Genomic DNA, 14,000 nt, shown 5'->3' on the forward strand with positions numbered 1-14,000 from the left:
CTCCAGTGTTCTGGAGCTAGAAGGAATCTCAGCGGGTTAGCTAAGCTTCTCATTTACACATGCAGAAACAGTTTCCCAAAGATGTTAATAATTCTTATACAAGGTTGCAAAACTAGTCACTGGCAGAGCTGTGATACGAAACGAAGTCTCAAGATTTAAAATGAAGTTTCTTCATGCTGCCTTCTTAATAAATTCACTTTAGCATCTCAAAGCTACTTTATTGTTCCATTGTTCCAGAGTGGATTTGGGAGGTAGACAACGGAGACAGCATAGGCATCAGGAACCCAAAGTGAAAAGGACAGAATATTCATTCACCCGCCAGGAAATCAACTACCTATCTAAAGTTTGGCAAGAAAGACTGAATCCAGAGGGTGAGTGCACTTTCACTATAGAAGTAAGCAGATGGGGAAGAAATTTCAAAACATTGTTTCAATTCAAAAATTATATTCCACTATATGTCAAATACTGCTTGGTTCCAAAGGCAAGAATGCCTAAGATATACTGTTTCCTGTCCCCAAGCCGCTCCCAGTCAAGTGAAGAAGTGAGACTGATAAGAAAACAATTAGACTCTACATTTATGATGAATCTCATGAAATATCCTTTCAACTGCTTTCTTCAATACCCTCCCACCGTTCTTTTATCAATCCTCTATCTAATTTTGATCTCTGTAAACCTGGTAAACAAAGATTGTTATGGTCAATTTAGCCCCATTTTGTGGCTGCTTTATCTCTCTGTACAACTCTCATGCAACATCAGCTTCAAAGCCCTATTCAACACTGATTTTTTTTTTTGCCTAAGGGCTAAAGCTGTTTTTTTTTTTTTTTTTTAAAGTAATAACTAGCTGACCCACACTAGCAAAAAGGAAGTTGTAAAGTGAAACAGCATGGTGTTTGACTTTACAGGAGAGTTTACAAAGGCTAGCCAGGTGAGAGTAAAAACAAATTTAAACATCAGAAAAAAAGTTTGCTGCTCAAGATTTTCAAATTGGGAAGATTCAAGGGGTTCTGATTCTATAGTACAGCTGGATACATGGATTTAGAGGTTCAAAATTGATTTGAATAAATGCTCGAAAGACATACTTTCTAACATCTCTCCAGTGTCATATGGATTCTTGACCTGATGTATGCATTATCAGACAGGCAAAATTCAATATTCAAGGCCTAAAGGATCAAGTATTTGCTACTTTGTTCTAACAGAATTTTGGTATCTCCTGGAGGTGCTGAAACATTGAACATTGGATCCATGTGGACCATTGGATCATTCATGGACCAGTGAACACTGTCATGAAGACAATGACAAATCACAAAGCAATATCTCAAATCAAAGAACTCGCCGAGAAGTAAAATTCCAAATTAATTTGACATCTTTCATTGATGTCATTGATCAGATTAGACTCTCCAAGGCAAGCCTGGAACCTAGACAATTTCCCCTAATTTTTCCAGAGGCCCAGGACCTAGCTAAGACTGGACTGGTCTCGGGGGTATACAAACTTCAGACTGAAATCAATAAGCTAAATTTCTAAATAAGCACTCACTTACATGAAAAACTACTTCTGTAATATAAGTATCAAAAAGCAGAATTTTAACTTAAGAGAAAAGTAAACTTTCAAATATTATGACACTAAATGCAAGAAAAAAATAATATTCCCTACAAAACTATTTTAAATAAATGCATAACTTAAGCATCCTTTTTCATACTTATGATGTATATGTAAGCTAAATTGCTATTTCTTCCTCTGCTTTTGGAAATAGAGAATTATTGCTTAAAAATACTTTCAAATGATTAAATGCACACACAAGCGTACATAATATTACTAAAGAATCTAGCAATCAAAATTTCCTCTAATTTATAGTAACATTCCTTCTAATTATTTTATCTAAATTACTTATAAAGATGCTTTATATTTCTACAAATTATGATACAATTATTTATAGAGCAACTTCCATGAAGAGAAAGTTTTCTAAAAGCATCAGCGTAACTACTTCAACCCACAAAATTATTAATTCCATAAATTTGTCCTGTAAATTATTTCTTAATCTGGCATGAGAACAACTTGAATTAAGAAAAAGCAGCAGCACTGTATCATTTTCAGGTATTTTAAATCCAGAAGTGCATGCAACTTAAAAATTGAGAACAATAATACTGTTAAGAACAGATTCAATTTTGGAAGTCAAATACTTTATTAGATTTATGTAAAAAACAAAAAAAAACCATTATTTTAATCAATTTTGCTTTATGTAAAATTTTCTAAGCAATTAGAATCCATTAAAAAACACACACAAAGATTCAGAACAAAGGAAATGTCTTAGACAAGACAATATAACCTCAGTAGGGAATTTGGTGGTCAGCCTAAAAAACGCTTTAATAGCTTTTCTAATTAAAACTCACCATCATAAAAAATTAACCACTAAATTTAATTTCCTATTAAGTATACTGTGTTACATCATTTTTATTAAAAACATGTTTTATTAGATTTTTCAACTAAATTAAATGGTGAATAGTAGTTGCTTTTATTGCTGGCTTATATGCTTTAATAATTACTTCAGACTATCCTATTCAGCTAAATTAGATGTACTTTTAGTGACAAACATATTTTTACTAAAGTTGTATTCAGATATACACCGAACAGTCAAAGAGTGTGTTTGTGTGTGTGTGTCTTTAAATTAAATCCAATGTGTGCAATATTCAGATAGGTTAAGACTGCAAACAGACTGTAAAATTTATTAGACTAGTAGAAGGGTGTTCTCAAAAGTATTAAAAGAACTGCAGGACACGACAATGTTACAACTAAGAAAACTGTGTTAACTGAAACCCATATAAACTTGCATATCAATCCTCACTCAGGTAATGCAGAAGGTAACACTGATCAAAAACAGCATCTGAGCATGAACTGCATCTCCGTGACTCAATGTCCTTTAGGCAGCTGTCATCTTGACACTAAGATTGCCAGGTAGAAATGTGAGGAGTGTTTTCGAAAGTGTGGTCTGGCACATTGGCTCCATGCTTTTCCCTTCCTGTTGTCTTAGTTATCTCATCTGAGGTGCATCTCATTAATCTGCATTTTTTAAATTTTTAAGTTCCCCAGATAGGAGTCTATGCGGCTAACTCAGCGTGTAATGTAAATTAGGACAGAATAAAAAGTGAAACTCCCACTGCCACATCTCTTTCACCATTTATTTATCTCACACCTAAATTGCTGTATTTTAAATTTACTCCCTTCTATGTTTCCCCTCAAAACAGCACTATGGTCATTTTACAAGTATACAAGTCCACATACACAAGATGTATATATGTATGTGTTGTTCTGAAACAGAATACATCCCAACTTCAAAAACATGCTGCTTTCATATTTTTCATGTTCCATTTTAAGTTATTTTAGAGCTTGGACTATTAAGTTGAACCAACATGGCAATTTCACTTAGTACAACCTAATATGGCATGTCCATGCCTGTAGACTCACTGTGTGATTCATTCTAGGATTCAATAGGTATTAGTTGAATGAATAATGAAATATTGGGTCCCTCTTCATTTATCCTTGCCTAAGTATACTCAAGGCTCCAAGTAATATACTTCTTAGAACTATTTCTCTGAATGAGACATATGCCTCCATATTGGCGACCCAGTCCCTAAACATGGTTCCTATTTTGGGTGAATGCTGTATCATATAAGTCTTAGTAGGAGGCAAAGATCTCCACTACAGAAGCCAAAAGTGACTCAAAGGATCTTGGAAAAATATTTAACAGACATTATTTTTTTCAGTGCATTTCTCAATAACACTTTTTTGGAAACCAGTACACTATGGATTTTACTATGGAAAAAGTGTTTTAGACTAATATGTTCTTCTATAAAATATCTATGTATTCCTGGAAGCAAGAATTTAACTGTAGATTCTAGAGGAGAATAATTGTTACAATCATTTGTTATACAGTCTAACTAGGCTTTGAAGGACCAAGTGGACATCAGTGGGATTCAATTTTTTTTTTCCCTAAGGAGAATCAAAACAAGATGTTTTTCTACGTTTTAGTAATTGTCTTCTGACCTTTTGATCCTGAGAGCCACAACATTCTTAAAGGAAAATTATGATTTTACTCAAAGTTAAGCAGTTTAAATCATTAGAATGCAGAATACTTACCTATTATTTAATTAACTTATATTTATAACATATAAATTATTACTTAATTTTCATTAACCTGATATTTATGGTAAAAATTCACCTGTTCTTTGCAGTTAAGCAAGACCTAAATTTCTTTAAAGTTTATTACAACTAAGCATGATTTTGTAAGATAGATCTATCTATATATCTATCCATCCACACACGCTGTAGTTTAATATAATGTTGCAGGTTAGCCACTAAATTCCAATTCAATTTTTTTCCTGTTTATCAAAAATGGCCTCACCAATTGAGGCCTATCAAAACATTTCTAGGATACAAATATTATGCAGAAATGGGAGAAATTTTCAAATTCTGGCAAATGTGGTATGCATTTCTAAATGCTAATAGAATTATCAAATACATCTTTGACTGAAAAGTTGCTTGGATATATTTTTTTAAGTACATCATGGGTAGAAGTTGATGAACTCTTTTAAGAGAATTTTTAACTCACAAGTCCTTCTCCTTCTTTTCTTGTTACTAGACATTACCACTCCTTGTTGCAGGGCACATAGGATGGACCCTGTTAAGGTTTAAATGTATAAACAAACCATTATTTGATACATTAATGAAGTACCAAATACTGCAAATAAAACTACATTTAAAATTTTCTACTTTACTCCACTGAGTCACAGTTTTTAATAACAAGCGTCATAGAAAGCAAGGAAAAATTTTATTTCCCTATCTACAGATGTATGCACAAAACTATAGTCATAAAAAGTTTATGTAAACTTTTTACAGGCATAATAAACTAATGCAAAATAAAATAGGCCAATTTCCTTCTATTTATAACTCTTCATTTTCATCCACAATTACCCAAGTAAGATACATTTACTTGTATGCATAATTTTATACTTAAAAAGAAAAAAAATCTACAAAGGAAGTTTTTAAAGATCGCTGAAAATATTAGACCCAAAGTGTTTTAACTACCAAGTCTCCTTTCTCTACATATCCAGTTTTCTTCCTATCTAGAACAATCGGGTAAGTCAAGAATCTTCAATGGACTCAGGAAAACAGAGATCATGATCTTTCTCTCCTTTACAGTTGGTAAAACTGCATTTTTGTATCAATTGTTTTTAGTAACAACTCTGTTTTTTAGAAAAAGAAAAATGTCCAAATTACTTTTGGTCATATTTAAACTCTTAATTCAGTCAGTAGAATGGTGGCCCAAGAAACTAAAGCTAGAAAACATTACCACAGGAACACTGATACAACACATTTGAAGTTCAGGGAGCAAAACATGGGCCAGTTTGGAGTTTTACAACAGACATCTGTTTATAAATCAGTCTATCACCCTAGTTTTGAACTAAGTACTTGAATCCAAAAATAACGAAGTGGATGATGTAAGTGGGTAATGTAACTTGAGTATACAGGAAAAGTCCCCATAGAAACAAATAAAGAATTGACACAGGAGTAAGATGTGGTTGTTTTAATACATTATGACTCCGTTTTTTGTTATCGTTTTGTTTTGTGTATTTGTTTGCTCAGTTTGAATGGCTTACCATCTTGCTGGCCGTGAAGAGCCTGGGGACTCTGCATTCTTTCCTCAAGGTTGGAGCTAAGATCAGAGTTCACAGCTGACATCCGTGTGGAATCGCTCATATCAAATTCATCACTTTCTATTGAACTTTCATCCTGAAAATGGTTTTAAAATATGAACAAGAGTCATAAAATATAACATCTTCAAATAGCAACCATTTTATCACTAGGACCAATTAAAGCTTATCCTGTATGGAAGGTTTTATAGAACTCAGTAAAATGTTACACATTATTAGATACTTGAAATAACAAATAATGGAATAATTTCTCCCTTTAAGGAATATCATGACTTGTGAAGATTCAAACAATGTATCTATACACAGAGGATTTAAAAGGTAAAATAACGTGTTTAGGAATAATATAGTTGGGGAATTATCATGAATAATGAAAAAGGATGAATATTTTTATTAATTAGAAAAAGCTTCCTAAAAAAGTCAATCACAAAACATGGCATAAAGAGAAATACATGTTTTGATTTTTAAAATATATGACCTGATAAAACATTACAAGCAAAAATCTTAGAATGCAATAAAAAACCTTAACCAAAAACATTCATTGGCAAACAGGATAGACTCTGATAATAGACACACTGACATGGCTGGAATCAAAGTCCACATTGTTGGAGAGCAAGATACCTTAGCACAGCCTTTCTTTTTTCATAAGTATATATAAATTGTATTGCAACCACAAAAAGGAGTTCTAGGTAAAATGTGAAAGATGTATTTACCAAAAGCCAGTTCACCAAATAGCTAAATTAGCCAAAGGCCAGTTTGCCAAATGGCAAATTCATCAAAACTGTCAAATATTAATGCAAACCAAATCTAAAATATTTTGCTGTAGTCATTTCACTGAAGCAAACTCCTTTTGGAGAACTGACTTTTAGACAAATGGTGTGCTTATGTAGGCAGGAAGGCCTGAGAAACCTGTGTAAAATATTATAAATATTTCATTGAAATCACTACGTCTGACTTTAATTTGACATGTGTGATCTGAAAGTTTAACATTAGCAGTAGCAGAAGTAGCAATGCTATTTATGTTGCAGACACTGTCATATATATATGTATATAGGTATGTATATATGTGTATATATGTATATATATGTATATATATTTCATATTTGTTCACTCACTTCATCATCATCACAACCTATGAGTTAGGTACCAGGATTCATCCAATTTTATAGATTAAGAAACTGAGGCACAGGGCAATTAAATGATTTATCCCACTCTTATATACCAGAACTAAAATATGAAGTCACTCAGGCTTGAGCAAGTAGCTTCTCTGAATAGTAAGAGTTACCTTGGCTTCATAAATGACATCTTGGTATCAGTAAAGAAGTTGCTATGGTTAGCGGACAGGAATATTCTAGTAGACTAACAAACGGCATTCTGACTCACAGATCAGGTCAAGGTGATTTTCGTGCCTTTCCTTTACCAAAAGACTGATCATGCCTGGGTATACTAGTTCTTCATTAATTCAGCAAGGAAATGCCACTCTGTGTGGCCTCTGGACAATCAGCCAGATAGACTCCCTGCGGCATGCCCTCTCTCTTGTTGCATTATGTTTACTCCAATTCTAAATTCTAAGAAAATCCAAAGCATCTGAAGCATATAGATGTTACAAGGAGAAAAAGTAACAGAATTCACTGTGCACACTACATACATAGTGTATGTAGTGTGCCATCAATGTGTGCCATCTACATACATACACATGCACACATAACTAGATAATATAGTTATTCACTATATACATATATAAAGTGTCTGTGATGTCATAATATTTTAGAGCACATTCTCTAGAGCTAGATTGCCTGGTACAGATCCAAGCTCTGCCACTTATTAGATGTGTGACCTTAAGCAAGTTACCTACACATTTTGTGCCTCGATTTCCTCATCTATAAAATGGAAATAATAATAGCTTCAATCTCATAGGGCTATGTAAGGATTGCAGGGGTGCGATATATTCAAAGTAGTTAGAATGATGTCAGATTCATAATAAGCACAAAACTGATATTGTTATACAGAATAATAAAACATTCTATATTATATAATAAGATTAATATTTACTATGTTATATGAACACATAAAAAATAAATTTAAATATAATGGTAAAGATGATCAACATGTGTCTGTAAAGTAGCTTTGTATTCTATATAAACATAGTCTTTATAATAAGCATTTATTATATATACTATAAGTGGCTAATTATATGTAACCTAGTAAAATATAATTTCCATGGTGTGTGTGTGTGTGTGTGTGTGTGTGTGTGTGTGTGTGTGTGTTTAAAGAAAAGCTAGACACAAAGAGTCACGTCAGTCTCTGTTCCATGGAATGGTTATAGAACTGCTACAGCACATTATGAGTAATCAATATACTTTTTAATCACTAAATGACACTCTTGTCAGCATACTTTTTAAGAAATGTGGACAAGAGATTAAAATGGTTATGTAACCAAATGTACCTGTTCTGTATTTTTATTTTTTAAAACTCACCATTTTAAGGTATTTATCATAAGTGGCTTAATGATTATGACTATTTTAAATATTTTCCTCCATGATTTCCAACGAAATATAATTTGCTTTTCACAGTTCTACTACTTCTTAGAATATGAATTATCCAATTGCTTACATTTATAAAGGGCTTTAATGAAACCAAGTGCATGCATTCATTCTGTAAGTCCTATTCTAATTATTAACTGATTAAATTATTATCTTTCAAAAAGTGGCAAAAGTATATAGAATATAATATTGTGGTTTTTTTTAATTATCAACATAGAGAAAATGATAATCACGCTGGGAAAAATTATTGAATATTTCAAAGGGTAAAGAATCAGAAAACTTGATCATATGATTATTAAGTATTTTATCTTATTCATGATCATTTTTTGGCCATTCATCTAAAACCCTCTCTCTGCATTTTGTTTGGTATGACAACCTGTGGAGAAAAAGAGTCTCCACATCCTACAATGTGAGCTTATTCTTTATGTGACTCAAATCTCAAGATAATAAAAGCTATGGCAAACCATAGAATTCTGATTCCTTGAAACTTAATTTTTAAAAATTAGAATAAACATTTTACTGTAACAAATAATTTTCTTCCAGGTCTTTTCCCTTTTAAAATTGACACTTATTATATATTTCCCTTTTAAACTGGCACTTACTTAGTTTTTTACAATACTTTATTATTGAACTTTTATTTCAATTTTGAAAAGGTGCTTGAAATTCAGATCCCTAATCTGATCCATATTTCATTTTAGTTTTCAAGTTCCAGTTTTTACCTCTAGAGAGTCTCTACTATGTACCTCCTGATATCCATTGCTGTTGCCCCATTGGTTCAAGATCTCTTTTGCCATTTCCTGAACAACAAAATAATAGTCTCCTAGTTATCTATCCACTTCTAATTTCTTTCCCGCCAGTCCTGTTTATCAACTTCTGCCAAATTAATCTTCCCATTTCAGAATAGCCATTTCTCGGCTCATAAATTTGCAGCTATATACAAGTTAAAGTATACCAAGTAATGTGTAAACTCCTCAATCAAACATTTAGGGTTTTCCATAAGACTGCTTGAAAACCACTCCTACCAATCTCCCCTTGTTCCATTTTTCACTTACCTTATGCTCAAGTCAACTTAAAGCCTATATTATTAGCCTGTCTGAAACACCCCGCTTCAAACCTTAGTGTACATGAGTGTAGACGATGTTAAAAATTCAGATCACCAGGTCCCACACATCAGATTTAGAATTATAATCTTGGGGGGAGGGTCCTGCAACAGGCAGTTCGACAAGCGCTACGGGTGCCTCTAAAGCTTGGTATTTAGGCAGTGCTGTTCGAGAAAACATTCTACAACGATGGAATTTCTCTATAACATTCCCTATTCAGTGACCACCAGCCATACTTGGCTATTGAGCACTTGAAATGTGGTGAGTGTGACTGAAGAACTGAAAATTTAATTTAGTTAATTTTAATTAATTTTCCGTTAAATTTAAATATCCACATGTGGTTAGTGGCTACCACATTGACAGTGCAGTTTTAACAATTTCTCATTGTTGGATCCAATCATTTCCTATTAGCAATGCAATAAACATCCTAACACATGAATTACCTCACATATCACATTCCTTCGTATAAATTTCTAGTCAAAGCATATAAATAATTTTTTAAAGTTTTATATAATTATTGCCAAACTCTCTCCCAGAAAGTTTATTCTGGTGTAAACTTCATCGACAGTTTATAACAAGTTCAACTGATCTTACATTGGATACAATATTCTGTAATCCTAAAGGGAATCCCATTTCTGGCCTTCATTTCTCAGAAGAGCTTTTAGCATCTTCTTATATACATATTTTCATTATTCCATTCCTCTTGTCTGCCCTCCCACTAGAAGATAAATTTAATAAAGGCAAGACTTTTGTCAATTTATTCACTGTTTATCTCCATTATCTATAAGAGTGCCACTTACATAGATGGTACTCAGTAAATACTGGTTAAACTAATTTAATGAACACTTACTATAATTTAAATATAACTGATCACAAAGGAGTACCTCACTTGAACTTTATTTTAACGTGACTTTGACTGACTTAACCACCTTCCTATCTTTCAAGAATTACAATTTCTAAAATGTTATAAATAATCTAACTAGTCATTTATCTGAATATTTTTAAGGCAGTGTACATCCAATTTGGTATTTTCAAAATGTAAGGATAAGAGTTATTTTCCTAATCCAGTTATAAATTTAAAAGATTCTATTTTCTTTTTGTGAAATACTTATGATTTTAGAAGCCAGAAGGACTCAGCATATGTGAGCTTTATTGTTGGCACAAAGTTGATCTTCTTACTTTTTGGCCTAGAAATAAACATATCAACATCGAAATGAGCTTCCTACAAATAATTTTACAGCTCTAACTAGTTTATGAGGTTTTTAATTTCTTTCAATTATGTCATGAATCATGGGAATAATTTTCCCATTTTCAGGAATGGATAGACGTTAATATTTTGTTGTCATTGGTCCTTAACTAAAGGTTTTAATACTATTGATTTAATCATTTATAGGTAGCCATCTGGTAATATGGAATCTGATACTTTCACTGCATTAATACAGATCTTCTAATAGAGTATACCCTTAATAAAGTCTTTTGAGATAAAACAATTTTATAAATATCGTTTTGAAATTAAATCTGCTCAAATAAAGAGGAAAACAAAAAATTTGGTTTGGGTTTTATAAAGTTAGCTCAATCAGGTAATTTTAAGAGAATTTAATAATACTTCACCCAATAATGCCATATTTGAAAAATAAGTATGATTATACTTGAAATACCTATTAAATTGACTTTTCTGATTTCCTGGAAAAAATAGCCTTAGTACTAACGGCTTGGACACTTTCCTTGGATACTCACTCATTTGGGATACTTTCCCTTAAAGTTTCTAGCACTTTACCAAGCTTAGCTTGATAGAGGTCAATTAAGGAAAATGAACCTTCTTGTCAATGGGCAAATTCCCACATAGCACTAATGTAGATATTTTAAGACAGGGAATCTCTATCATCTCCATCTGTGCAATCCTGATGACATTCCTGTCATTAAAAGATAAATTACCATCTTCAAAATGTCATCATGCTTAATATGACAGTCATGGTTATCAAACTTCATTCCGACTTGTTAAGTGATAACAAACATAGATATTTCCATTTTACCTCATCTTGCTGCGAGTTTAGCAGCTGCAGTTTCATGTGCTTCATATAGGCCATGGTAATTGGCATGTTGTAGTCAATCATGCTGGTCACCAAAGTGGGAGGTTTTCCATTATCTGTAATAAAACATTTTTAATGGGTAATGAAAGTGATACTGCATTCTACCTGTAATTTCAGCATGACCCAATTTGTTCAAATCGAAATAAGATTCTAGATACCAACTGTTTAGGACATTGGAAGCATTACAGATGGATTGTAGAAAAAATAACCAGGTGTATTGTGACAAATTAACACTATGGATAAATCAGTTATTTCTAACTACAGGGGAGCTTTTTGATCCTGGTTAACAATGAGTGAAGGCAATATGGTGATTAAACACAATTATTTGTATTTTTGTATTTTTCTCTTGCTGCACACTTACTTCCTATATGTACTTCTGAAATATTTGCTTTTTTCCTTCTTTTTTCTTTTTCTTTTTTGCCAGTCTACTCATCCTATGACACAGGGAAATGGGCTAGCCTAAGGGTATCTTTGAGATTAATTTAATTGCTGAGAGAATTTCATAGAATAGGAAAATAATCTAGATAATTTTTAATGAAACCTAAACCCAAATTATAATTTGTATATAAAATTTTCATTGAAGGAACTCCATACTATTCAACACTTTTAGAAATAAGTAATTGGCAGATTTAAAAGGACACAAATGGAACATCAATTTCCTTGTTGAATATATCTAAAATACCATGAGATACACAGAATGAATGAATATTAAAACATTATTATAAGAAAAAAGTTATTTGCTACAGTCAAAACTGTCTTTCCTCTGAAAATGGGCACTGAACTACTCTGTAAGTGGCTATTCAAAATTCACTGCCTCCTACTTGAATAAATGAGATGATCTGACTTGTTGAACTGTTTCAGTCTACCACGTTTTTTATAAAAATGTGAGATATAAATTGCCATTATGAATAAAATTACTTTAAATCTCACTATTTGACACTGTGGCTACCTTTATGATCTGTTCCATCTGGGTTTAAATGCATTCTTTTCTGGCACTCTGAGCAGCTCATTAGAAATCGTGTCACCGCTTCTCTTGGTAGGAAGGCATAGCTCTCTGAAATCTGCAATGATTCACAAAATAGAAGTGTTATTATATAAGCTGACTGAGTGTGATTCAACAGAAATGATCATTGTATTTCCAAATAAGACGCATTATTCCATAATGGCAGGAAGCACAATGAAAGCATGCACTGCATACCATGCATCATTTCAAGAAATATCTATCCAACTTGATTGCATGTCTCTTAATAATAGCTAATAATGCGATGTGGAGAGAAAAGAAACCAACCACATCTGAATGGGTATGTTTCTATTTTTGCATTTCTTTTAGTAAGAATATCACAGTGTACAGATATTCTTGTGAATTTTCCTTATTAAAAATTGCCAACATTGTTTTTAAAACTTACTTACTGCTAGCATCATGAAAATTTTATCCAATTTTACATATCTATTTTAAAATTTTGTCCCAAGTAGAAGCAATAAATGTTGGATTTTGCATTAATGAGCATTTCTTCATTATTGCCTTTCAAAATAGTTTAAGTGAAAATAAGAGAATTCTAACTAAACTCATATATATATTTACTGCAGTGAATCAGCCCTTCCACAGAAAATGACACATCTGGAAATGCATTTGGGCCACTTATTTCATTTGTTACTTTATGTAAGTTTTTCACAATTTATGTCCACAATAGCTCACATTGGCAGAGAAAGCTTTCCCAGTGCCCCATACAGATAGAGCTTCTATTTTCAGAACCATGATCTAAAGTCAAGTTAGAAATCAATACCCCTGTCACTGATTTTTAAAAAAATATTCTTTAAAAAAAAAGAAAAAACAAGACATTTCTCTCATCAAAGCAAATCATTTCTGCAGTGAAACTGACAAATTGTTAAATATCTCTAAAGGAAAATTAACAATGACTCAGTTCTACTAAGACGTCTGATACAGGGCATTAGTGTTCTACCATAGAATACTGGTACAGGAAATATGAAGTAAGTAGGAGGAATAAATAAGATGTAAACTAGAGATAAGTTAAGTGCCACAGACGATTTCTCAGGCGCATGCATGGCCGTTATGAACACTAATATATTTTTTATTAAATTGGGGTGACAATGGTTAGTAAAATTACATAGGTTTCAAGTATAAATTTGTATAAACATCACCTATATATCACATTGTGTGATCACCATCTAGAGTCAGTTCCCCTTTCATCACCACATATTTGACCTCCTTTTCCCTCTTCTACTAACCCCCCATTACCCTACGATAACCACAAAACTGCTGTCTGTGTCTATGAGCTTTTGTTTGTTTGTCTTTTTCCCTTATTGCTTGCAGTTTTATATCCCACAGATGAGTGAAGTCACATGGTTCTCGACATTTTGTCTAATTTATTTCTCTTAGCATAATAATCTCAAGATCCAACCATGTTGTCACAAGTGGCAGTAGTTCATCTTTTCTTACGGTAGAGTAGTATTCCATTGTGTATATATACCACATGGAAAATATGCCTCTCATGTATAATTGAGTACAAGTCTATACCAATTCTACTAATGGCGATGGGGTCAAC

The 14,000-nt window shown here is 32.5% G+C and overlaps 1 protein-coding gene across 6 annotated transcripts in view; it reads right to left on the reverse strand.

Annotated features, from left to right (window-relative positions):
• NOL4 (nucleolar protein 4) overlaps window positions 1–14,000 on the reverse strand; it is a 304,984-nt gene that overhangs the window by 192,396 nt on the left and 98,588 nt on the right. For all 6 annotated transcript variants that reach the window (XM_033087854.1, XM_033087852.1, XM_033087857.1 and 3 more), the window contains exons 3-5: window positions 12,386–12,497; window positions 11,380–11,492; window positions 5,653–5,785 (exon numbers count right to left, since the gene is read on the reverse strand). In XM_033087854.1, coding sequence (XP_032943745.1) covers window positions 5,653–5,785; window positions 11,380–11,492; window positions 12,386–12,497 — 358 coding nt within the window. The remainder of the gene's footprint in view (window positions 1–5,652; window positions 5,786–11,379; window positions 11,493–12,385; window positions 12,498–14,000) is intronic.

Source organism: Rhinolophus ferrumequinum, chromosome 19 (genome assembly GCF_004115265.2).
Source record: "Rhinolophus ferrumequinum isolate MPI-CBG mRhiFer1 chromosome 19, mRhiFer1_v1.p, whole genome shotgun sequence".
Taxonomy (NCBI): domain Eukaryota; kingdom Metazoa; phylum Chordata; class Mammalia; order Chiroptera; family Rhinolophidae; genus Rhinolophus; species Rhinolophus ferrumequinum.